Genomic DNA, 26,165 nt, shown 5'->3' with positions numbered 1-26,165 from the left:
TAGTAGAAGCCAATTTTTAACTAAGAGGAGGAAAAAAAAAAAGAAAAGCTGATTTAAATAGTGACCCTCCCCTACTTCAAGATGTTCACTCATCTCCCAACATCAGCTATTCTTATCTGTAAATGTTTTTTTAACCCTTCCTTCTCACAGTTCTCAGAAACCACAAATCTCATTCAGCTTTTATTTGAAAAATGGCTTCTTTCCAGGCTGTGGCTGTTTCTTGTAAAGTTAATTCCTTTGGTAATACTGCTGGAGGCACATTGGTATGTTTGGTGTGTGTATGTACACTATATATTTTCCCCCTTTTCACACGGTGTTGTTTTTATATATGTGTAGTGAAAGATACCTAATCCAGGATTATGATTCTCTTTATTCCTTTCTCATGAAAGTAGGTGGGGCTTTTTTTGTGCAAGTTGCAATGATGAAAATTATGTTTAATTATGCTTTTTCCTCTCCACATAGACAAGAAAGTCTCCTTAAAAAAAAAGTTTTTTGTGCCTAATTTTTCCCCTCTGAGTTTTCCTTCAAAAATAGCTAAAACCTTAAAACTAAAATTATGAAGAAGAAAAAATTTATGATGCCATCAAAACTAGAAATTGCTTGTACAAAACAGCAGAGGGGTCTTCTGTCCCAGAGGGGGACACAACTCCTTCCCCATCCTCTGTTCTTATGCCTCATGGTTTTTCACTTGCAGATCTCAGGAGTAGTGTAGGATCCCTGGAATGAGCTCTAACTCATCTCCAGTTACAGTGGGAGGGAATCAGCCACAAACATTGCAACCAAGAAGCTAAATCCTAGTGGGGAGAGGAGGTCATTCACACCATCTGATGCTTTCTCCCAGCAGGACAGGCGTGCTGGGTGCCCCACGCTGACTGTGCTGTTTGAAGATCACACTCAAAACAGGAAAGTCAAATTTTCAGTTCCCAGTGCTGACAAGTACCAGTTCATACACTAAGTAAATAACTTCCCTCCTCATTGCATGGGGTACAAACTGTCCCTCACAGCACAGTCCTGCACCACAGTTTAGCTCTGTCACCATGGAGGGCACTGGTCAAACAGCATAGAGCAAAACTCCTGCTCACACAGAGAGGCTACACTGCCTTAGTAGGATTTACAAAACAATCCGGGACATAAAAAAGCAGGAAAAAAAAAGCAAAACAGCATACACCACAAGGCATTTTCTAGAAACTGCTTCAAAGGTCTGTACAGCTACTTGTAAGGAGTAACAGAAGATAACTGGTAATAAAAACAAAATATACATGACAAAGATATTATGGGGAAAAAACACAATTACAGTCTAATGGGAACCTAATGCACTGAGATCTCATTTTACTCAAGCATAAAAACCCAAACAGAAGCCAGCAGTCCCCTCCTGACTGGTTCTCACAGGTGAACTGGTTCTTCCCAGCTTTGTGAGCTTGAAAACACCTCCCTGCCGTGAGAAAGGCACCTCCTTCAAAGACAATAAGCCTGGCTCCTCTCTTTCCAGGTTGATGACCTAGGACAAGTTACTTATGCCTGAGCAGCCTTGGTGTTAGGCCCTGTAATGTCACACAGAGGGAAACACACCTCAGGAGCTCCTCAAGCAAGAAAACACAAATGCCACCTCTCCCTGCATGGTGACAAATGACACCTGCCCTGGGCCAAGAGCCCACACATGCTGCAAGCAGCCTCTTGAGGCAGGCACAGCTGCTGAGAGCTTAAAGAAGCCGAATCTGAGCCACGTGCCCAAGCACAGCAGCTCTGCTGATCTGCCATGAAGGCCTCGGCTCCCAACACTGCCGATCCGCCGTGAAGGCCTCGGCTCCCAACACTGCACCAGCCTGCAGCACCTGCATCCCAAACTGCAACCCATTCTCTCATCTGCTGCCTTCTCCTTCCAGGTGGCTTCTTCCCCTTTGAATTGCACCATCTTTGCCCTTCCTCTCTGCCATAACAAGTGAGGCTATCACTAGTGAAATAAACATTTCCGGGGAACCTACTGGGCTGCAGACACTTACTCCCAGCGCGGCCCACGGGTGCCCAGTCTGTCTGTGCGGGGAGGGCTGCAAACCCCTGGACAAATGCATCTCACAAGGATCCTCCTCAACTGCCCTGTGCAAACAAGCACAGCCTACACCCCTGCTGACCAGGAGCCTCTGAGGAGAGGCAAACCCAAAATCCTCCTACAAGGCCATGTTCAACCCCTCTCTTCCAACAGCTTTAAATACAACATTAAAGGTGAAACTGGAAAGCTCAAATGACACTGACCAACACCACCAAGCAATCACAAAGCTAAGATTCCACAGGAGCACTCAGCACAGCGTTCAGGTATATTCAATGAGACAGTCACCAGTCCTTAAAAAAGGTTTTCATTTATGATACTGAGAGACAATCCACAGTCAGGACATACTGGACATGACCAGAGTTACTGAAATGATGCATTATTTGAACAGATTATTTAAGAGAACACTGAACACATAATTTGGAACTGTTGAGTCAAGGCAACGTACACCTCTAATTGCCCTCTCACTGCTTCACTATGCTTATGCACAGTCTTCTAATTCATTTTATAGGGACTAGCAAAAAATATCCCAAATTTAACTATGCGGATCAGAACACAGAATGTATTTAAACTAAAAATGGAATGAGTCAATCTGAAATAGAAATACTGAGATAGCCCAGCCAAGGAATCTGTTCTCTCAACCACAAAAACCTGTTATTGCTTGTGTGGACTAATTTAAGTACATTCTTTTCAGCTTCCTTAAAATGCAGCTTTTCCAAATTCACTAACCCCAGCCAGCACAATCCACTTAGTTGCTTTCATGCATGTCACACACACTATTATCTGCTTTGCTAGCAAAGAAAGTTTGAAATCTGAGCATTTTCTGATGGTTGAAGGTACAGCTGAATTTACTGAGAACAGGAAAACCAGTGAGCCTGCCTGGAACGTGGATTGCAGCTTTGGAGAGCTCCATGTTTCATAACAAACCCTGAAAGGACCAACCCAGCTCAGCTCCAACCTACTGCAGGGCATGAGAATAAACTGCTAAACTCAGGTATTGCCAACACCTGAATTATGCAAGTCTTGCAGGGCTTGGTGTCTTTCTTCAGCAGAATCAAAAATTTGCAAATAAATTTCAGTTTTCATTTAAAAACTCAAAGCAATTTCTGCCTTCTTGTGATTATCAGGAAAAGTTTTAAAATATTTAGCAGATGCACCCTAAAGGCCCAAAAACCTGGGAGAGAATAAGAAGAACCTGTTTGTCTTTTAAAAAAGAGTCTCATGACTTATATGGCGGTATCTTGCTTTTGGGGATGGGTGGATCAGATTCATTTTTTGATAGCTTGCATTTGGCAGTAATGTTAACTTTTACTTACCTTGACATACAACTCTAATTTTTACTTTCCTACTGCTATCGTGCTTTCCCCCATTTAACAGGTTCTCCTAGTGGCAGGTGGTTGCCAAATATTTTTTACGGGGAAAAGGGAGTGCAGCTGTTTATTTATTTGAGCTCCAGGTGGGGAAGATCGGCATGCAACTTCCACAAAGCAAAAATCGGAGGTGGCACACTTTTGAAATGCCTTGTTTTCTTCTGCTGCAGAAACAGGAGGAGATACTGCAATGCATGGGCATATGGGAATTCTCCCACAATAAATGAGACACTATTCTGCTAAAGTTCTTAGTTCACCCAATTCAGAGGGCTTCTCCCTCAACCTCCAAAATCTACTCTCTGTCTCATCTTTACAAACAATCACTGCTTGTTCCTTTGCAGCATGGTTTTCAAGAAGGTTTTGTTGTATGAGGGGGCATGCAAGAAACTTTGTTCAATTTAGACTATAAAGGCTTTTGTTTTCAAACACTTCAATAGAGTTTAAATTGTTAAAGATTTTCCTTCTGAAAAGGCTGATTAACCTGCTTATATCCTTACGTTCTGAGGTCATTAATTAAAAAAATAATCAAGGATGCTTATAAAGTCCTCTGCAATCCAATCTCAATTTGTCATCATTAATTAGATCAACATTGCATACAAATGAGACCTAACCTGATTAGACAGCATGTTTTACTGGAATTCCTACTGACGGTCATGAAAGACTTCAGAGAGAAAATCTGCAATATTTTCAAAGTGAACTGCTCATACATATGGAATCACCCTGTCACCTAGCATCAGCTAGTGTTTCTCTTTTTAATTTTTGGCCTTTTTTTCTTTCTCCTCCCCCACTTTAATTAGGAGCCCATCACACCCCTGAGCAGAGAAGCTGTCACACTCATCTCCCTCCCAGCCTATAGTACACAAATACTGCTGATTTTGCAAAGGGTGTCCACTGTCCTAGGACAATAAACCTACCCTTCGGCAGAATCTGAAGAAAAAACAATACCAAAAAGTTTTAAGAAAAAAATTATTCCAGGTCTGTTTCCAGAAACATAGCATTTAAATAACCACCAAGTACACTCTCTACTTTCCCCCACCTCCCACAGAATTAACCTTGGGTTCTAAATGCACAAAGTGGCTTAGAAACCTGAAGCACCTTCACAGGTCTCCAATCATGCCATGAAAGCAGCTCTTGCCTTTTGGAGAAATAATCCATTCCTCTTACCCAGCTCACTGCCTTCACTCCCATAACCTAATCTGACATGACTCAGCCCAGAAGATCAGAGGAGCTCTGCTGCAGCACATTGTCAGCCAGGAGAGCTGATCCTCTGCCAGGCACCACCAACCCCTTCCCAGAAGGACAAGGTGGGTCAGACTGGCTCATCCCCTCCACAAAAGGGGAAAGTGGAACACAATGGACTTCCTTACTCAATATTGTTATCTGGGGAACTCCAAGAGGGAAAATAGGGAAGAAAAATAGAAAAACTAAACCAAACAAAGAAACAAGGCTTTCAAGTTTTGGACTCTTAATAAGGGTGGGGCCATCAAGTAATTACACTTTTAATAGGTCACTGCAGTGGAAGAAACTCTTCCAGTTGGGTAAGTTCCTAATCCATCATTAAAAAAAGACGACAGGCATTAATCAAAGCGTATGAAGTCACATGGGGGGGGAGCAACTCCAAGAACTTGCTCTTGCTGAGAGGATGGGGCAATCACTCCTGCTTTCATCAACATTTCATGCGTGTTTCCACACTTCTCAGGACGACAGTGGGAAGCAGAGCCTTCACGTCCTTCCCCACCCACCCCACTGATAAAGCTGTCGAACGCAGATTACCAACTGCTCAAGAGCTCATGTGAAATGAGTTGGTGGATTAATTAGCAGAAGGGCAGAGCTCTGAAGATGGATAGATGCTCCACTTCACAAGGTGCATTGATTGAAGGTCCCCAGCCAGCACCACAGGACTGTCATAATCCACTGTGAATGTACAGCTCACTGCCAGCTCCTGCACGAGCAGCTACATCTGGGTCACTTGGCTCAGTGCAGGGACGGGACACCTGGACACACTCCCTCCTCCCTAATCAGACAGCTGTTTAAGAGCCCATTCCTTTAGTAAAATACATGGACTTGGACCTGAACAGACTTGCAACATGCATGTGGAACACACCTTCATCTGCTGGTCCACATCAGGGCAATGAAAAAGTAAGGAAGGCTAAATGAGCCTTTCCCCAGGCTACACACATCTGATGACTGCAGTCACCAAACAGTAATTTAATTTCTTTTTCAAAATCAGCATGTAATCTGAGCTTTGACCACTACCAAATCTACATTGAAATTCAGCCCTCACTTCCACCCCAAAACGCCGCTATCACTGAGGTGAAACATCTCATTTAAGCTTGCTAGTAGCTCTCTTGCCTTCATCTCTGCTGGAGCAACCTACTACATACGTTCAAACCTCATTTCAAAAGACTGCTTTTCGTAGTTGAAAGGACAGCATCAAACACTCTAGCTCCTTGCAGCTGCGTTAGATAATTCTTTGTACCATACGTATCAAAAGAGAACGTCTTTTTATATCTCCTTCAAAGGACCCTCTCCAGAACAGCTAGCAAAAATCCAAGCCAGCATTTTCTTGCCCTAAGAAATGCAAAGTAGAACTGACCAAGAGTTTCCTTACCTAAAGGGAATTGAAAATAAATATTGTGTGTAGTGTAATAGGAGAAACAAGGACATAGAAACAAGTGCGAAGTACAGCACAGCATCACTACCCAGGCTGATGAGTAAAAAAAAAAGCAACTTCAACCTCACTTAGAAATACCTCACCCTTTTATGCATAAACAAATGAAAATCTATTTGTGACTGGACCTATCACATTTTAACCTCACCTAACACGATTTTCTGAACAACGTCATTACTGTCAGTTCTAGACAAATTTTACCAGAAAAGGCTTTTAAAATGTAAGGGATATAACCTTATAGTGATCTGTGGTTATATGGCATCTTTTTCCACATGAGAGCACAAGGGCTCTGCTGCTTTGCTGGCAGCAGTAGCTGGGAGGGTTTTTTTAGTTGCATTTGCAGCTAGATTGTATCTCAGATCAAAGAAGTTCCTCAGATTAAAAAGAAAAATAAAAAAGCCACACTATTTTAATGCTCTTAGCTTTCGGTAAAAAGTCTTTTTTTGGTTAAAAAAAAAATTAAATCCTTGCTTTTATTCAGATAGCGTGGGGCAGGACATTATTCACTGCACCTTCTCCAAGTGCCAGCAGGAGAGGAAGGCAAATATTGAACATCTTTAAGATAGCAATATTATCCATTGTAAACATCTCTGCTCTAGAGCCCTAAGCCACAACAGCTGGACTTTCAGCTCCAGCAGTGCTGTGTCCTGAGCTGTGAAGTATCTAGAGATTGAACAATCAAGCCAGCGCCACCAAGGATCAAGAGCTGGGCTTCAGGCTTCAAGCTTCTGCCTTTTTTTTGTTAAGAAAAAAAGTGTTCTGAGAGCAAAGCATTAAATAAAAAACCCAAAACACCAAACCAACAACAAAACAATCCCACTCCCTTCAACAAAACCCCAAACAACACACAGGGCAGACCCAAGCTGGGGACACACTGGGGTTCCCATACCAGCTGCAAGAGGAGAAGGACACAGAAAATGACAGCCTCACAGTCCTGACGCTGAGCAAGGAGCACCACCTCCACCCTGCTGGCACAGCCCTGCATGCCAAACCTCACACAAACCCATGGATGTTGGGGAAAGCCAAGGGAAGCACTGAGGCAATGCTAATGCCCACCTCAGGTTTTACTCCAGTGCTCCTGCTAGGCCCAAAAAGGGAGCCACTCGTTCATCACGCATGATCTCTACATGACTGGTTTTCTGCAAGGCATTTTAGTCTCCTGGGATTTAGTGGTATTACTGAGGGTTAAATTCCCACCACACCCTCTCAGAGCAACCAAGATAAATGTCTCCCTTCTGTGTGACACATCACGCCCTGCAGAGCACTCTGGTCACTTTGCTCTTGCACAAGCCTGGGTATATATTACACGATAAAGTCACTACGGGCAGGGGGACCAAAGGCAGCAAAGGGATGCTGTGTCCTTACCGTCCATGTGGCTGACTTTGCTGTGCTGGACTGTTGAAATGATACATCGAAGCTGTGAGGTCCTGGGTAGTCTGTGTTGGAAGGGATGGCTGGCGAGGGAGAGAGGGCGTCAAAAGTGGAGCTGGGCTGGGCATAGGGCGAGGGGGCCGTGACGCTGTTCTGCGCGTGCTCCGTGTTGTACGGGCTGGTGGAGGAAGAGCCATTCTGGATCTGCTGGTCCATGCTGTTCAGGAGCCCCAGGTTCGTGTACTGTGGCTGCAGGCAGAAAGATGCACAGAAATGTTAGAGGAGTTGCATCAGCACGGGCTGGCCAGACATGGCACAGCCTCCACCATGGAGGATGCACGGCATCATCTCAGCACCACAGCTTGTGTCACACCAGGAGGGAGATTTGCAAAGGATATCCCCCACTTGACATTGGTGACTGAAACAGAAAGGAGCACAGCTCCTCAGTCACACACTGGATCAACAGCAGAGCTGGGAAAATAGCCTGTGCATAACCAGGAGGTGATTTGCAGGGCAGAAAGCCATCACAAAGAGGCAGGGTGTCTACATCTAGCAACACAATCAGATCTTTTCAAAGGTACTGCTGAAACCTGACAAAAGTCAGCAGGTCCCCTATACAATGCAACTTGTACAAGGCTACACCACCTTCAACAGTCTGATGCCCTACACAAAGGCTATGGACCTGATCCCACTATACAGGATGACATCAGGACCTCTAACTCAGGTGGTAACTGTGCTGAATAGTGACTCACTGGAAAAATTAGTTAGGTGCCACTATCTGCACCTTGCACTCAACTCCCAGTGACCAGTCACAGAGGGTGGTGGAGAATTAAAGTTCTCATCAAGTAGAATGGAAACAGCATAGAAGGCTTCTTCTCTTAAGAAGTATCAGTTGTACAGTTAAGTAGCAGTTAAGTGCTACTTAGCACTTTAAAAGCTTTCAAGTACAAACAATATATGAAACAACCAGAAGACATCAAAACTGCAAACCTCTAAGAATAGAGTACAGAAAGGGCAAAGGTTAGATTAAGGAGAAGTTAACACAAAAAATACATCTAACACCCTAAATTCAATGTGTAGCCATGGTCCCCCATATCAAAGAGGGGAACACAGTTTAGAGGAAGGTGAGAAGAATAAGAAAATCCTTTTAATGCCATCCTGTAATGTGACAGTAGATAGTCTTTTATCCAGCCTGAAAAGTTATGAGAAGAAAGGTGGAACTCGGCATGATAGAAGGTGACAAATTCCTAGACAACATGGAAAAACAGCAAATGCAAAAGTAATTTTCATGTTATCTTAAAAGAGGAGCTGTGGAATAAGCAAACATCTTGAGCAGAATTTTGGCTTAAACACACAGTTATTCTTCATAAAGGACTTATGCTTCACAAAATCCACAAATAAACATGGATTTTTTTTGCCACAAAAATGTCACAATACTAAAAACCTAAGTTCAAAAAGGCAGGAGACAACTTCTGCTTGAGAAAAATCCATCAAAACAAGTGTATCTGATTTAAAAATTCTGAACTACCAACACCTGGAAGCTGGGAAAGTATTCTGGAGAAAGCTACACAACCGCCACACAGTTTTAATCCTCTGAAGGACTCGCCTTAGTGACAGGGCAGCAGGCAAGTGGGATTCAGTCAGATACACAGGGATGAGGCTGTGAACCCAGTGGGTGTCCCAAGGGCACTAACTGTGCCCATCTCAGGGCAAGCAGCATCACAAAGGTTTATGGTGCCCACTCCCAGCAGCTCTGGGCTCAGCCAAGAACATGCAGCAATAAAGGTACCTGGTTCTGCTGTTAGCTGCTGACACAGCAGAGGGAACTCTGGCTTTTTCTCTCATCCAAGGCTACAAGCAGCTCATGTCCCTCAACACCCTATAGCTCCAGTCCCACCCAGAGTGATCAAGCTCAGCTATCTGTCAGTATTTCAGCTACTCTGCTCACAACTTCCCTCATCTTTCCAACAGTTATTCTTCTTATCAGCCACAAAGCAAGGCTCCCTGAGTCAGAGCACCAACCACAAGATCCATAACAAAAAGCTTTCTCAATACTGGGAAACCCAGTAGCCCTACTGAAGCTTTGAGTAGCACAACACTCCTCCAAAGACCTGGAAGGGAAGGGCACAACCTATCTGCTGAGCTCTCTTGGGAACTTTGGATAAGCCCTTTAATATCCAGCTTTACCAGTCACTTCAGCCTTTCACAGAGGAAAACAGGATGGTCCCTTTGCAAGGATGAAGTGTCTTCCACGTGAACAAACACTTCACACTCTCATCTGTACATCTAGAATGGACGTAGAGAAATTTAAACCACCCAATGCAGCTCTTCCTTAGGTTTTTGTTTCATTAGAACAAGCTAATATTTTACGGGGGTTTTATTAAACACCCAAGATAAGGCTGGTGCTCTGGGGTCTTCAGTGAGGCACATGGGACCTTCCAGAGACGGATCAGCTCACAGGAGCTGTGCTGTGAAGGTCTGGTTGGGGGGAACAGCACAGAAAACTTCATTTTGGAAGCTGGGATAGGCTGCAGAGAGAAGGGAGAGCTGGTGAGCAGGTTCCCTCCCTCGTTCTGTCGGTAACTTGCTATGTCCTTGGGCAAGGCACCTCTCCTCCCCCTCCACCCTCACCCTACTGCAGGCAGCAAGGTCTGCAGGGCAGGGATTGCTCCTCACCCTGTAAAAAGCCCTGCACTTAATGGGCCTCCTTTGTCTCAGGCCTGCAGGCAGCTCAGTAATAAAAGCAATTACATATTGAGTCCTAATCCTGGGTGAACCAGTGACTCAGGTTAGTCATTTGCCCTCCTTGCCTCAGTTTCCCCCTCTGGAGCAGTGTGGATGTTATTAGTGCCCAGCACCCCTGTTAGATGGGAGAGCTGGTACTTAATTGGATTCAGAGCTAAACAGTTGATGGGGGAGAGAGCAATCCAGACTGGTTCTTCTTCTCCAAAAGGAGATTGCAGCTTTGGCAACACAGATGACAGTTATGTCTCATCTCCTGCAGGCTATTCACTCAACCAAGACCTATTTAACGGACTTTAGGTACACGTCTTCCCTCGAGGCTAATTCCATATGGAAAGAGCCAGAATTCTGATGTGCTGTACCCGGAAGAGTCTTTTACCTTATCAATGATTTTGCATTTAATCAAAAAAACAACCTTCCTGCCCCAGAATATCCTAGTGAAACCTGAAGACTTCTCAAAAATATACAAGTATCATTCAATTGTTTCATTCCTCACGGAGATTATAATCAGACACACTCCCTAACCAGCAAATGATGAGAAGACAGCTGTGATGAAAACAGTCTCCTACACCAGCTCAGACACACAGACAGCAGAACAATAGTGTTTCAGCTTTCACTTAAAAACTATTTCTCTAATCCCAGGCCACTTAAGCTAATGGGGAAAGATGGCCAAACAAGCGGTCAGTGTTAACAGGACTGCACAGCCTGGAGATGCTGAAGGTGCTGCCTGGGATCCAATTAAACAAAAATAATAAAATAAGTGCCCCATTAAAATGTAAGATATCCTTCAGATATTCCAAGATCCTTTTCATTACTTTCAGTCCAGGGACCATCTGTCTAAATGTTATCGGCGGAGCAGCCATTCCAGTGCATTTATACACTTACATGCCACAGCCGAATGCCGTGTCCCCATTTGCTCTTTAAATAACTATTAATCTCCTTGCACTTATCCTCATGCTGACACAAGCAGCTGTTGGACTCCCCTTCTGCTGCTCCGAGTCCCCGCCAGCCTTTCACCTTCCCTGGCCCCTGTGTCCCCTCCCCAGGCAGGTGCTCCATCCCTGTGACAAAGCCACCAGGTTTGCATAGCCCGGCACTAAGCCCGGTCTCCCAGCTCTGCCCCAAGGCAGGCGTGGAGTTGTTTGCGCTCAAGGGGTCAACACCTGAACTGCCTGCAAGGTTTTGGAGGAATCTGATAAGGCTTGGGGAGGCACACGCCTTCTGACAACAGGACAATTAGAGGGGCAGCAGGCCCGGGGAAGGCACACGCAGGAATTCACCCCCCTGGCCCCTGGAGTGGGAGAACAAAGAGAGGCTGCAGACTGTCTGCAAGGTATTGCCCCTCCGGAGGGGGCTGCAGGGCGTGTGTTTGCACACACACCACTTCCTTTCACCAGTCACAGAAAGGAACACAACAGCATTTCATCTAGAAATTAATTCTTGGCAGGTTGGGAGCACAGAATTTAACACACGCTCATATTTTTCAGTCATTTTAAATGACTGAAACATAGCCTGACCACCAATTCCTGATATAAAGAGAAAACTATTTGGTGGAAAGAAATGAATTGCATATAAAGCTGAAAGAATGGATTATCTAATATTCAGTGCCTTTGTTTGCTATTTTGTTCCCTCCACCAAGTTTCTGAAACTATTAATATCACTGAACCATTATAAAAACCTTCAGGTGAGTCTAATAGCAAATAATTAGAGAGCTACAATTAGATCTCAGACCATGTATTTCGGAACATCATCTCAGAATGCATCTTGAACTACCAGTTTCGTTTCCTACATCCCATCAGCTTCACTTTCGGGTTCTCATGCTAACTCATGCTTGCGGGTTAGGAGAAACATGGCTCTGCAGGAGGGGCTGCTGAATTAAAACCAGACTGGAAACTGGCGATGGTTTAAGCACGGTTGTGCTGCCGGGAGGGTGGATGTCCCCAGGGAGCACGGGGGAACAGCAGGGGACAGCAGAGCCAGCGGCTCCGGGGCGCTTGCCAGCAGAGGGCAATGCAAATGCTCCAGCACGGCACTGCCCGAGCAGGGGAAGATGCCCCAGCCCACCCAAACCCTTCTCTCACCCTGCCCTGCAAGCAAGAACCCAGCCCTGGCTCTCCAGCCTAAAGCCCATTGTGTAAATTAATAAGGTTGTGAGAAAGATCTGCAAAAAGACCCTCCGTTCGAAAGGAAGTAACTAGTGCAAGTCATGAAAAGCTCTGAAGGGGACTTCCACGCCAAAAAAATCCCCTAAAATACACAGCTCCAGCTATTAACTACCCAGTTAGCAGCATTTCACAGAGTTTTGAGGGTTTCTCCACTTGAGAAAACAGACGAAAAGTTACCACCTTCAGGTGTAGAACACCTAGATGCCTCCACCCCTATCAAAACCCTTCTCCCCAATACCAAAAGATCAAGCATTACCATACACACCTACTGACTGTATTTTAATTCTCACCACTGGGTCTATCTACACAGCTCAAGAACAGTGTCCAACTACCCAAAAGCCTTGCAAAACACCTGGTGCTTATTCTCCAAAGATAGGAGGTGATGAAACTAATAAACTTCCTTAGTTATTACCAACAAGAAGATTTGCACAGCACTTAGGACATCCTGTGCTTTGTCCTTAACCACACCACAATGATGCACTAGGGCCAACTCTTGTAGGACTGGTAAGCAACTTACAGCAATACTGCTGTGCTGGCCCAGGGAAACATTCAGATTCCCGCTGGACAACAGCTATCTTAAAAGCAGCAGGATAAATATTTCCTATCCAAATCAGATTACAGACACCTCAAATATATCCAGATTCAAATCCACTAAGTTTTCAAACCTTCCTAGCAAAGGATTTTAGTAGGTGGAAATAAGTCCCTTAAGCTCAACAGAAGGGCTTCTATCACAATTATTAACCAAGATATTGCTGACTGCCAGCTGCTGTGATGGCAGCTGATACAATACCCAATGTCAGCACTCTGCTTGTGCCATGGCAGAGCAGTGCCAAGAAATAAAGGGCTCCACCCATGGCCCTCAGCTAAGATCAGGGCTGAAGCAGACAGCTCACTCATCGCAATGAAAGCTGTGATTTGCTTTGCCTCTCCAGTCTGTTTTCTCACACAAAAAAACCTCAACCAAACAAAAAACCAACCAGAAGACAAATTAAAAAAAAAAAAGAGGGAGACAAAGACTGAAAATTTTCAAACTCAGTTTGGACACTGCTCTGGTCCCCTTCAAACAATGAGGGGAAGAAAGGGAAGAAATGCACAGCTCATTTCAACACTGGCTTAGCCACACTCCCTCCAGCTCCAGTTCTAAAATGGAAATAAATCCTGTGGGTCTATTTTGCAGAGGCTTTTCCACAGAGCTACTGTGGAACTGAGTACACCAAGCACTTAGAAACCCTCAGATAAAATGATAATGTGCACCATACACTCAATGTGAAAAGCAAGGGGACAAAACTTTGGTTGAACCAAAGATACCAACAGTTATCAAGATTGATTTGTTCTAGTATAGTGCCCAGAAACCTATCTGATTTGAGTAATCCCACTCTTGGGTCATTGCTTTTTCCAGGAAGAGAGGAGGCTATTTCCCATCCCAGTAGTATAACAAGTTCCCAGTGCAATGGAGGGCATTGAATTAAAAGAAGCCCTGGAGTCAATCACTCTGGATATCAGACCTGCTGCAGCACAACCAAACAGCCTCTCCTCAGCTCAATCCCACCTGTAAGCAGGGAGCACAAATATTTCTGCATATTTCCTCCTATACTATTAAGAAGGTAATCTATTTGAGATCTGCAGGGCTGTGCAATATGTACAACCACCATATTTTAAAGAAACTAAATTCAAGAATAGTAAAGAAAAAAAAATTCTTCTTCCAAGAAGAACAAAAACCCAAACCCCATGAGTGACACACACAATCCTTCTGCACAGGTATTTCATGTTAAGTAGTTAGATAAACCTAGGAGTTGCCTGGACAGCTTCCAACACCACCTAAACACATAGGAAAGCTTAAGGAAGATGCTCCATTTCAACCAGCTGGTGAGGAGAAAAAAAACAAACCAAACCCAGCCCCCCACAACTACTCTCTTCCCCTCAAAAAACCCACCATTAAATGACCAACTCAATCACACCACTATGTTTCAAGCTTAAAAACTTGACTGCTCTGCCCACTTTACCAGAGCATTCCTTCTGTCCCAGCCATCTCCAATATCCTTGTGGCCCATTTGATGAACAATACACCACAGAAGCTGAACAGGAGAAATCAGTGCACAGCAAATACACACAGAATCACACTTGAAAAACAATCTGGCTTGTACACAGGAGGAGGCAGAAGAGCCTGTGCCATTTTCACTGGGATGAGCTATTCCAGCAGGCACACAGTGCCACATCTACACACCTCAGGTTCACAGAAGCAGCACAATTTCAAGAGCCATACCCTGTACGGCTGCAGGTCACATTTCACTGAGCCACAGGACTGTTGAATGCAGCAGAACTTCATGTTCAAGTTAGAGTCCACATATGCAAGTATTTGTGGGCTCAGAGAATGAGACAAATGAACAAAAAGTAACGTGAGGGCGAGTTCCTTTCCACCCACAAGGGCTGTAAGCTTTGGAGCTGTCCTGTTCCCCCCAGCCATAATAGTTTTCTGTTTTAGCTAAACTTTGAGTTTTGCCCCTTGGTTAATTAATTTTGTTTTTCAGCCAGGAGCAGGGTGTCTTTTAAAACAAGTACAGCCCAAAGCCTGTAATTCCTGACTCCTACCACCTGCCACAGGTTCACTTAAGAGACCTTGTCTAATTCAAGGATTATCAGAGTGACAGTGCATCCCACTCCACAGAAATATTAAGGCTGGTCACACTACACTGTGTAAGTACTTCTAAATATTTTCCAGTGCACATAAAAATAAAACCCCTGATTTCCCTAGAGCAGCATTTAAGGCTCTTAAAAAAATTTCTAAATCGGGCTCTTGAAAAAAGTTCTACTTGCATAGAAAGCTACAGTGTTTCTGAAAGTAATTTTAGGGTTTTTAGACTATAAAGCTTTATAAAAACAAAAAGTCCCTTTCATAAACATAAACCACTTTCATTAGAGTATCTCTGCTATGCTCAGTTATTTTGAAAATTCAGACAGTTTAAAACAGGAAAGTCCAAGACCCACCCCCACTGCACACAGTCATTTCTTGACCCTGAGCTCGTGCTTAGTAATTTATTTGACATGTAATTTGAAAACGTACCAACAAAAAAGAGAAGGCAGTAAAAAAAAAAAGTAAATCATACAATATCATCTCTGTGAAACACATGAAATCACAAGACATTACAACTCCATGATCTTAAAAGAAATTGATTAATAACCCAAACACTCAGCTTCCTAAAACTGAAAGAGAAGCCAAGAGTTTCCTACATTCTCCTATTACCAGCTGGACAACACAACATCAACAAAGATCTGAAGAGCCATAAAGCACAGACAAATAGGAAAAGCACCCCCTTGTGCTCCCAGGAGATGTAAATATAACTCAAGACAAAGACCTGCATCAGAAAAAAATGCCAAGATCTTGGCAAGGCTTTTTTTGCCTGATTTCAGTGGCTGAGAACAACTGTGAGATCCTAGCTCAGACAGCTGCCCAGAAATCCTATGTGCTGAGTTTGTACAGCAATGCTGAAAAGTTGGATAAAAAAATAAAAACTTTAAACATTAAGAGGGACCAATTAAAATACAAATGGGGAGGTGGGGAGGAGAAGCAGGGGCTGGAGAGGAAAACTCCAGTAGTTGATTAAAGCTGCCTTGTTTCTAAAGCTCTTTACTGGACAGTAACCATTGATGTTATCAGTCATCTCAGACATGCAGCATTTTATTGTGTTGAGAGGGCAGCTTAGGCTGGACAGGATATCTGTGCGTCATCCACAGTGAAAGGCTGCAGGCACAGTAACCACCAAAGTATGGCCAAAGGGCACAAGGACAGTGAATAACCAGAGTCAGATTAGAACCAGGAATTGAAGTTAGCTCCCAAATTCATCATTATGCTCAATAAAATCCAAATGCATCATCTTTTAGACATGAAATAAAATACTCCAGCTAGGTAGCATTTTAGTCAGAACAAGAAATTCAGATAATCTGCAAGTTAAATAAGTCAAGCAGTTAAACACACAGGAACAAAAAAAGAGAAAAAGAAAAAAGAAAAAAAAAAAGCCACACACATAAACCCCCCACGCCCACTCTTTGAAGCATGGTGCAACTATGGAATATAAGAATTCATAAGAAGAGTTATAGGAGGGCAAAGGGCAGATCAAAACAAGTTAGAGCAAGCAGAGGAAAAGGGTTACACTGCAGAATCAGAGTCCTTATAGGTAAAAGGAAGATCTAGTGGATTTTTTAATGTATTTGGCCATTGCTTCTGTCCAAATCAAGCAAGAAAACTCTTGCATGGTGACCCCAAAAGCCTGGACACAAAACAGCAGACTGAAAAGCTTTCAAGGTTGAGGGGGGAGTCAAGAGGACTGGATGCCAAATTTGGATTAGATCCCAACTGCAGAGAACAAAAGGAGGCAGGGCTTTGCCTTCCAACACTAGTTTTTGTAGCAAAGCAGCTCCTGGGCTGCACCAAGCTGGCATTGCCTGAGCCCAAGGATCTGTTGGGGTTCAGTACAGCAGGATACACACAGCCAGGAGACCTGTATCAGCAACAGCTTCACATCACTACTGCAGCTTACTCAGAGGTGAGCAGGAACTTTATGTGGTGTTTTCCAAAGATGCCAGGCTGTGCATACACGAAACACAAAAGCTGTCTTTGAGAGAGGGGGTGTGAGTGCACACAGACACAACATCCATGCAAAGGCACTGCCTCTTTCACAGTGGCTTCACTCCATCAGCTTTATAAACATCAAGAATATTTTCCCCAAGTATTGCAATCACTTTGCCACATATGCTGCACATGCAGGATTTCCAATGGGCTCTCTGCCATGGGGCTTCCAATGTCTAACAGCAAAACTAAACTCAGTTTTCAGCACTTCCCTCCCTGTCCAATACTACTGACTGCACCAAGCACCAGGACACACGGTGCCGTGGTCATTTATGCAAGGCACAGCTTCAGAGATTTCCATTTGAGATATTCAGATGCACAAACCTTTCCCTGTGCATAGAGAAAGCTGTTCCAGATTTCTGAGTAATAATATACCTACTAATTTCCATCAGACACCACATTAAACTCCCTACCCCCCCCAACTTGAACATTCACAATTCCTTTCAGACACAAAACACAGTGGACTGACCAAGGCTCATCTCAACTTTGGAAACAGAAAACTACTGCATGATACTGAAGTGGCAAAGTCCTGGTGACACCTAGCCAGGGTACATTCTAGTTTCCTTTAAAAGAACTTCTTGCATACTTTCCTGCTGCTGAAAGAAAGTGGAGGGAGATTTACTCATCTATTCAGTTCTAGTCAATCACCACCAGCACTCCTGAGGAGCCAATCCTTTGACTATGGATGAAATGCAGAACAGAACTGCAGCAGTGAGAAATCACAGTAAAGGCTTGCAGAGGCTACTGAGAATCTCAGACATAACTTAAATCTGCAGAATCCAAATTTTACAGAGCACTTAGAAATTTTTTTTTGTGCCATCGCTCTCCAAAAAATACTTTTGTGATTCCCAAAGACCCCATGACATTACCTAAAAAAGCTAAAACAAACAAGCAAAATTATTAAATACACTTTTCAGTCATTTCCCATCAGCAGAGATCCAGTTGCTGACTCAACACTTCTGCTGGCATCCACCTATTCCCATTGTTCTGTTCCCCTTGGCTCCCGAGGCGCTGTGCTCCAGCCCTGTGCATCATCCCCTGACACAGCTGGACCAGGGCTCTGCAGCACAGACATTTCTGCCTCAGCAGCACAGCCCAGGAGCCCAGCACCTCCTCCCCTCTCCCCATAGCTGGCAAGATTCTGTGTATTTACTTCCTAGATGTGGATTAAAACTGAAAGATTCATATCTGCTGAGACACAATCCATCCCTTTCATTCCCAGACACTACCCCACCATAAAATATTTCCCCTTCCCTCCCTAAGCTGGGCGTCTCCTCCCACTTTCTTGCCCTTCGTTAAAACATTCATCCTCTTGCCATCTTGAGGAAGTTGGACTAGTCTCAAATTTCACCAGGTCCCCTTGTACACCACTTCCCAAAGTCCTTGGGGGGAAGTTTAATCCGGATCCAAACTCTGGAATTGATCCCAAGAGGCTGCTGGGCTCCAATCAATGCATTAATTTTCAAGCGTGCTCAGCCTTGCCACTCGGGTCCACTTCCAGAGTGAGCGGACGACCGAGCACAAGCCCAGAAATACATCACACCTCAAGCCATCCACTCAAGATAGAACACACACATCCTGGTTAAAACTCTGCTCCTTTAGCTGTTCCACTAAGACCCCAAGTGAAACAGCAGTGGCAAGAGATTTGCAAAAATACAAGATATCACTGAGCACACTTGGATCAATTCCCAGGTGACTCAATTCTAGTACAAATTAAAAAAAAAAAAAACAACAGGCACAAAAAAAAAAAATTTTAAAAAATTAAAAAGGCAAACATTCAACCAACCAAAAAGCTGCCCTGGACATCTTCCATGGTTTTTGTTGCTTGCTTGTACATCAAGCTAATAACAATGGCCAGTAATTTCAAATAAAATCACCAAATTTAAATTCAAGTTTCCAAAGAGGCATTTGCCAATGCCAAGGACCTAAACCTTTCCAGGGTCTTATCTGAGATTTACTGAACAGTTATTTCTTATTGGGTTTACTCCTTCTATTAGCAGCCTTACAGAAGTAAAACCCCAATCCCCCTGCTCTTTGCTCCTTGGCCCAGCAGCTAAGCTAACCCTGGAGAGGCTCTCATAGGCCCTCCTTTAGAAGAGAGCCAAGATTCTCACCCAGGACCTAGTGTGCTTATATGAAATAGTGCAGAGAAACAGGGGTGAACCTTTCTTGCCAGTAACTCACAGCCAAATCATCAACTGCAAAGCCTTGTATGTTCTGGGCTGCTATACAGAAAGCTTTATGTCATGGTCTGCTCCTACAGCTCTTTAATCCATCTGACAATTACAGCCTCTTCGCCCAGCACAGCAAAGTTCTGATGGGAAGCTCTGGGAGACTGAAAACGGGAAGATTTCTCAGAAATAATTTAGTACTGTAACTGAAGAAAACAAAACAAAACAGGGAGATTTTTAAGAACAGCAAGTTTATTCATTGGAGAGACCCACCCGCATGCCTGACCATGGCTGAGCTCGCGTGTCACACTAAAGATCACTGCCTTGGAGAGCTGACAGGGGACTGCAAGGATCATGGCACTGAGACAGAATCCAGAAAGCACGTGCAAGGGGAAAAAAAGTCGAACCTTAACACCCTTGGAGAGTAATTATTTTCCTCTTAATTCTACTTGATACCAAAAGTGACTTAATACTAATCCAGGCCAAGTGGCACAAAGAGCTTTGAGCTCACTTCTGTGCTGGAGAGGATGGAGTGAGTGCTGCTGTTGGAGTACAAGAAGCTCCTCTCCTTTCTCATGATTTATGCAACCTAGCTTTAAAAGAGTTGCATTCATTTTATTGCCTACTCTGCACATTCTCAAGAGGCGTTGGAGGCAGTGCCAGAAAAATAACAGGGTTTAACAATGTCTAGCACAAATCCATCGGTGCAAGAGCTCCTTTCTGAAGCGTTTCCAGATTTTTTTTTTCAGTGGGAACATTTTGTAAATAGAATTTAAAATTTGCCTTGAGCCAGGCAACACCCGCTTTTATTCAGCCCTCCACGATAATGAAATAAGTAGTTTCTCCACTAGTTATAACTAATGCCTTCCAGAGGAAAAAGTGCAAAGCAAATGGTTTACACCCTCTCACATCCCACATCCACAACTTTCCTGTTGCAAATGCCATGTCTTCTTCATAGATCTACTGAAGCTTCTGTCTCACAGTAAACAGAGCTGCAACTGGAAATAAACCCTTCCACAGAGTTTATATTTTCCACAAGGCATAACTTGACAAATGCAAACAAAAAGGTTGCCACCAGATGGGCTGAAACACAAGGTAGAAAAAGTTCCTTTCTGGTGTTTCTCTATGCCCAAGGAGAAAAAAAAACTATTTCACTCAACTTAAAGCCATTAGATCATTATTTAAAACAAAGCAGGTAAAAAGAAAGAAAAATAGCTCCTGAGGAAGGTAGGCAATAGCATAACTGGGCTCATGCTGGAAGAAGAAAATCAGAGAAATTGGTGTTGGTGACACCATCAAAGATTCAAGTCAGACCAATAAAAATAACTAGTCAAAAGAGCAATTCTAGTCCCCAAGGAAAAAACATTACCAGACTATGTAGATATATACACACACCCCCCTATATATATATATGGATAATTTCATCCCTTCTCAAACAATGTCAATTTACAGCAAAGAAAATGGATCACCTGTTGCAACCACTTCAAGACGTAAAACATCCTGACCACGCTGCAATGGCAGCTCTTTTTCATCTCTCACACTGAAAAATGTATTTTCCTACTAGAAAATATTTAGTTGGGGTTATTTTTTGCCAAATGAAACAAGAAACTGAGAAGATCATCTGTCCCTGATTTCATAGTGCTTACTAATCTTTCTTTTGACCATGGAAAATTATAAAATGGAGCTGCCATTTCCAATCTGATGTCAAGTGTAATTACATGACTGTACAAACCCCAGAGCACGTACGTAACTGAGCAGTACCAACACTTCACACACAGCCAGACTGCCCTGATTTCTGCACAAGTACTGTGCAGTTAAAGCAGTGCAGATGGTCAAATGTCAGCAGGTTTCATTTCTGTGTGATAAAGCACACATTTTATTTTTTCCATCCACATGCAGGTTACAATCTGCTGAGGGCTCATCCCTCCACCTAAACAAGGAGAGGATTTCTCCAGGCAAAATCCCCAACTTGCTGCTCTGCATAGGGGTCCTACTGCCCATACTACCACAGGAAACTTTTGGTACCCTAGGAGAGAACAAAAGGCAATCCATGGCATGACAAACCTGCTGCAGTGAGGGGTGGATCTTTACTGGAAGCATACTCAACTCCTGCCCTTCCCTGTGTTTTTCCTGCAGCACGATCCCCTTGTTTCAGCCAGGAGGGAGGTGGGCACATGGCAAGAGGCAGGTCTCAACTTCCCGCTACCCATCTCTCCAGTCTACTTAACCCTCTTCCCTGGCAAACCCAAACAGGGCAGTAGCATCCACTTAGTCTCTCCAAACAAAATATCAGCTCATTTCCAACCTTCGGCTTTTCATCTTCAGATTAAACCTTTGCAACTGGAATGCAGTTTGAAAACCTCTTTGAAAAAAGAGAACCTGGCTATATAGGGCCTCTGCAATCTTGCAGAAGACCTCTGCAGCTCAAGGATAAGACATATGCCTCTCCAGCCTGCACAGATGGCACCACATCACAAAAACTTTAATCCCCTAAGTGCAATTACAGCAAAATTGAAGGATGAATGCACAAGAAGCGTAGCTGGAATTGCAGGGATACCATCATGAAACACAACCTCCAATGCATCTCCCTATTTCTTGCTCCTAATGATAGACTGTGCCCACCCATGTGGGGTGTTGATACCATTTAAATAAAGAGAGTCCACTGGAAGGCATGAATCCTGCACAGCTCAGGAAGAGATTTCCCTCCCCAGGGACTGGGAATTGCTTGCCTGCTCAGAGCCAGCAAAACTCCAAGATAGCATCACAAACAGGAGAGCAGGAGAGATAATCTGGTTGAGCCAAAGCCTTCTGCCTTGAGAAAAAAAAAATAGGCTTTATACAGCATCTATCCAGTGTTAGGCTTTATATAGCATTTATCCAAATGTTTTCATCATTGGTTAGACAAGATGTGGGGTTCAGAGGCTAATGCACAGACAATCCTTTCCTCCTGATACCTCCAGGAAGGAAGCAGGTGGGCTTCTCTTCTGGGCAGCAACCAGGCAGCATCTCTGAGAGATTGCTTCCTTTACCTCAAGTTTGGCTGCGGGCCACAGAGAAGGGGCAGCAAGAGGGAAAGAGCCTTTGTCAAATGACAACTGTGCCATGTTGCAAAATCAGCCAAGCAAAGTCACAGCTTTGTCCTCTGGTAGCTCTCAGCCAAATCCAAGCTGACAACAAGCATGATAAACCCTGGACACACTTTCACTGCACACAAATGAAGCTGATGCTCAAAATACCAGTTATATCTCAACACCCAGAGTCTTTCACCTTAAACTAAGGTTTGCTGAACTGCTCCTACAAAGAAAGGACTCACACCCAGGGCACTGCAACTCAAACACACACATGTGAATTATTACTTAAAAGCTAAGAGAGACAAGAAAAACAAAACCAAAATGCACCCTTCTGAAGAGGCTATCCTAACCCTCAAAGATATTTGCAGTCATATATATATTGCCCTTCTTAATTTTCAGTGTGAAGGAATGCTGCCAAAAACCCATAAAGCAGTGCACAAGTTCTTTTAGAATAAAACTAATTTCCCCCCACAACGATGATAAAAATCTTAACGGAAAGAGATTCTTTAATTTGTCTCCCACAAAGAGCAGGAAGATCTTTGGGAAGGATGACGGATATAATAAAAAGTCATGGCACATATTTCTTATCAGTGTTTGAACAAGATGCGTTTATTCTTTTGGCAATGATTTAATTTGATTTTAGCAAGCACTCCAAACTCTGCATCATCACTCAGCCAAACTGCAGAGGAACCCAAGAGTCCCTATAGGGAATCTCTACTGCTCTCATCTCCCCTCATAAGGACACAGGAAACTTGGACAAGACCAGACAAACTTGCAGGTTCTCTCCTTCACACCCAATTTTGTGCATGTTATCTCACAAACATTTGTACACAACACAAAATTCCACATGTGGAGATCAGGCAGGAAGACACAGCGACATTCAAAGGGTTCCTATTCATCAATACCTCATCATCCTATTAATAACCACCCAAAGTCTCTCTCCTTTTCACATCACCTACTCATAAGCACACAAGAGCACATCTCCAGGGTCATCAAGTCCAGTGCTCTACCAACAAAGAGCTTAATTATTCTTACAACTGACCCAGATCAAATGCTGGGATAGATTAAGCTGAAAAAGTGGTTCAAACAGGTTCTACCTCCAGCCTCCCAGGGCTGTGATTCACTTTAACACCCTTCTCCCCTCTCTCAGCTTTTCCCAAGCAGATTTGACCCATTTGGAAGGAACCCATCTGCCCATGGTGTTGGGCACCCCGCTCGCAGGCACGGGTGGCTGTGGGCGATGGTGCAAGCTCACCGCCCCGGCCACACAGCCTGCACTGGGGCTTGTGCAAGGGTGCAAGGGCCCGTTCCCAGGCTGGGAATGCATTCCCAGGGCTGAAGGCACCACGGAGCCAGTGTGTGAGGACAGCAGAGCTCAGCATCTGCCAGCACGCAGCCAACATCCTGGGGTGGCTGGGCACAGCACCCCAAGCAACAGGCTTGGGATGAGAGAGCGACCCCTGCTCTTCATCTTAAAACTTGACTTTAATATAGGGGAAATTATTTCCTTCCCTTAAATAAGGTCCATTTCTACCCAGAAAGTCGCCGATACTAAGTTGTTCATGAGTTGGTATGTCTGCCTTGTGACCAACCCAGCAACAGCTCTAACATCTGAACTGCAATTAGCAGTGACAAAGTTCTGCTTCTATTTGCACATTGAAAGCTTTTTATTTTTTTTCTTCTTTTCTAAGGAATTCATGCCAAAGTCTACTTCTTGTTTGCAAGCTTAAGGTGGGTGAGGTTCATCATTACCAATATATTTTAATTGAGCATTAACAAGTCTCCCTCTCTTTTGAGACAAGTCATTAGCAAGGCTGCTCTTCCTCAGAAATGAAGCCAAGTCAATGCTAATGGGGTTTGCCTTCCCCAGAGTACAATGCTTCACTGGATGAATAAAGTCAGTGCACCTTGTTCAAATCCAAGGAGGTAAGAGGGAGAGCAAGGGGAGGTGGAAAAAAAAGAAAAAAAAATCAGTGCTAAAGCCTTTTAAAAACCTCCCCTGACAGCAGCAGTGACGAGTGGCATTAAAGCAGAGTGAGAACGCTCCTGAGCGCATCGCTCCTGACAGATGAGCCCAGCCAGTCAACCATAGGGACTCCACAGCCCCACTGCTGCTATTCAGCGAAAGTTGATCAGATAGCAGCAGACAAATAACACCAAGCAAACACTCCAAGAAGGGCTCTCTCCACATTTAAGAGTTTATAATTAACCTAGGAAAAAAACAAAAGTCACCCATTTGGGTCTCCTGCATGGAGGAGCAGAGGAAGCGGGCGCACACGCACAGGGGTTTGGGCTCCCTGCAGACAGGGACGGGGAGAGCACGCTGGTTTCAGTTTACCTCTCGCTCTCCCCAGTCACAGACCCGCCATCCCAGGCGTGCAAGCCTTGAGTAAACCTCCAACAGGCTTCTCCTCGCCACCTGCCTCATCTCCCAGCTATGCTCTCCGCCTTTCAATTTCTACTTTGTTTTCTCTCCCAAGTGGCTGAGGTTCTGTCTGCTTTGGGGCTCGTACCCCGTGCCCTCCACTTGAAGCCTTTTCTTCAGGAATATACACACACGCGCACACAGAGCTTTGGCTGCTTTGCCACTCTGGCAAGTGTCAACACAGCTGCTGTCTCCGCTGGAATGTAAACCAATATTGTCGTTAGATCTCCCTCAACCCCAGTAACTTCCTCCAAGATTTGCACAGCGTGTGGCAATCCTCTCCACTGCCACCTTACAAAGCATTGAACCAAGCTGGTTAAAAGCAATTAAATAAATAATTTTAAAAAATCCAATCAAAGCTGCACCTGAAGTTTGCTTCCCACTCACACTCATGAAGTGCAAAGGGCAGTAGAAAGTAAAATGCATCTATTGTACACGCATTTATCCTTATATAATATGCCTCTGCAAACACTCTGTGTAAAATACCTTGCTGCTGCAAGTTATGAGGCAAGGTATAAACAGCACTGAGTAAAAGAGGTGTTGGTGCGGACGCTAACACAGCATTTGCAGCAGAGGACCTTTGTTTGCATATTTTTATGCTTTAAAAAGTAACCTAAGAAGGGATTTTTAACACAATTTTAGTTATTTCCTAGATACCATCCACTTGAAACCACAAGCAGTAATTTTGGCAATAAAAGACTCGTAAAAGAGTTATAATGCAGACAACACAGCTAGTATTCAGACTGCTACAGGAATGCAATCTGTGTGCATTGCCCACCATAAAAACTGCCTTGCCTTGCTTCTCCAGTGAAAGAAAATTATGTTGGCTGATCAGGCTTCCCAAAACAAATTTGCTGTCCCAAATGTAAAGATTTGAAGTTCGCTCTCATTTAGATATTTAGCCCAACAAACTCTGCTTCCCATTGTAAAATGCAAAAGTCTCACAAAAACAAGTGTATATTCCACACCTAACTTCAGGGGTGAAGAAACTGCACATATTCACTAAAAATAAAAATACATTAGTGATATCACAGCTGAAACCTAGAGTCCTTACCTCGCTATACTGGGACTGGGCATTGTTTTCCAGGTACAACATGTTAGCAGTCAAATTGATCAACGCTGCTGTTCTTTCTTCTGGCTCCAGGATTTTGACAAACACCTCCCACCCCCTAGAAGACCCTAAAAATATGGGATGATACTGTGGAGATAACAGGACTCAGAGTGTGCCTCTCTGCATAATTGAAGTTTCCCTTATATACCTAACTATAGGCAAGGAGGAGGAGGTGGGGCTCTCCTGCCTTACCTGTCCAATCTGTCAAAGTGCCACCTGGAGTCCTCCACTCCAATGGAGAGAGGCCTCTCCCAGCTCATTAAGTAGTTAGAATTCCTTATCACCAATCTCTAAAAAGCAAAGGGAAGGGAAGGAGGGGGGAATGGCCAAAAAAAGAGAAAAGAAAAAAAGAAAAGACAGGCAGAGAAAAGAAAAGAAACAATAACTTTCCCCTGTCACT

The 26,165-nt window shown here is 43.9% G+C and overlaps 1 protein-coding gene across 1 annotated transcript in view; it reads right to left on the bottom strand.

Annotated features, from left to right (window-relative positions):
* The window catches only part of TP63 (tumor protein p63), a 67,132-nt gene extending 41,267 nt beyond the window's left edge, over positions 1–25,865 (bottom strand). Inside the window, exons 1-2 of the mRNA XM_059479221.1 lie at positions 25,709–25,865; positions 7,451–7,705 (exon numbers count right to left, since the gene is read on the bottom strand). Coding sequence (XP_059335204.1) covers positions 7,451–7,705; positions 25,709–25,750 — 297 coding nt within the window. The 5' untranslated portion in view covers positions 25,751–25,865. The remainder of the gene's footprint in view (positions 1–7,450; positions 7,706–25,708) is intronic.
* Positions 25,866–26,165: the final 300 nt, after the last annotated feature.

Source organism: Ammospiza nelsoni, chromosome 10 (genome assembly GCF_027579445.1).
Source record: "Ammospiza nelsoni isolate bAmmNel1 chromosome 10, bAmmNel1.pri, whole genome shotgun sequence".
NCBI classification, from domain to species: domain Eukaryota; kingdom Metazoa; phylum Chordata; class Aves; order Passeriformes; family Passerellidae; genus Ammospiza; species Ammospiza nelsoni.
Note: the sequence above shows the minus strand (reverse complement) of the source record. Positions and strands in the feature narration are given on the sequence as shown.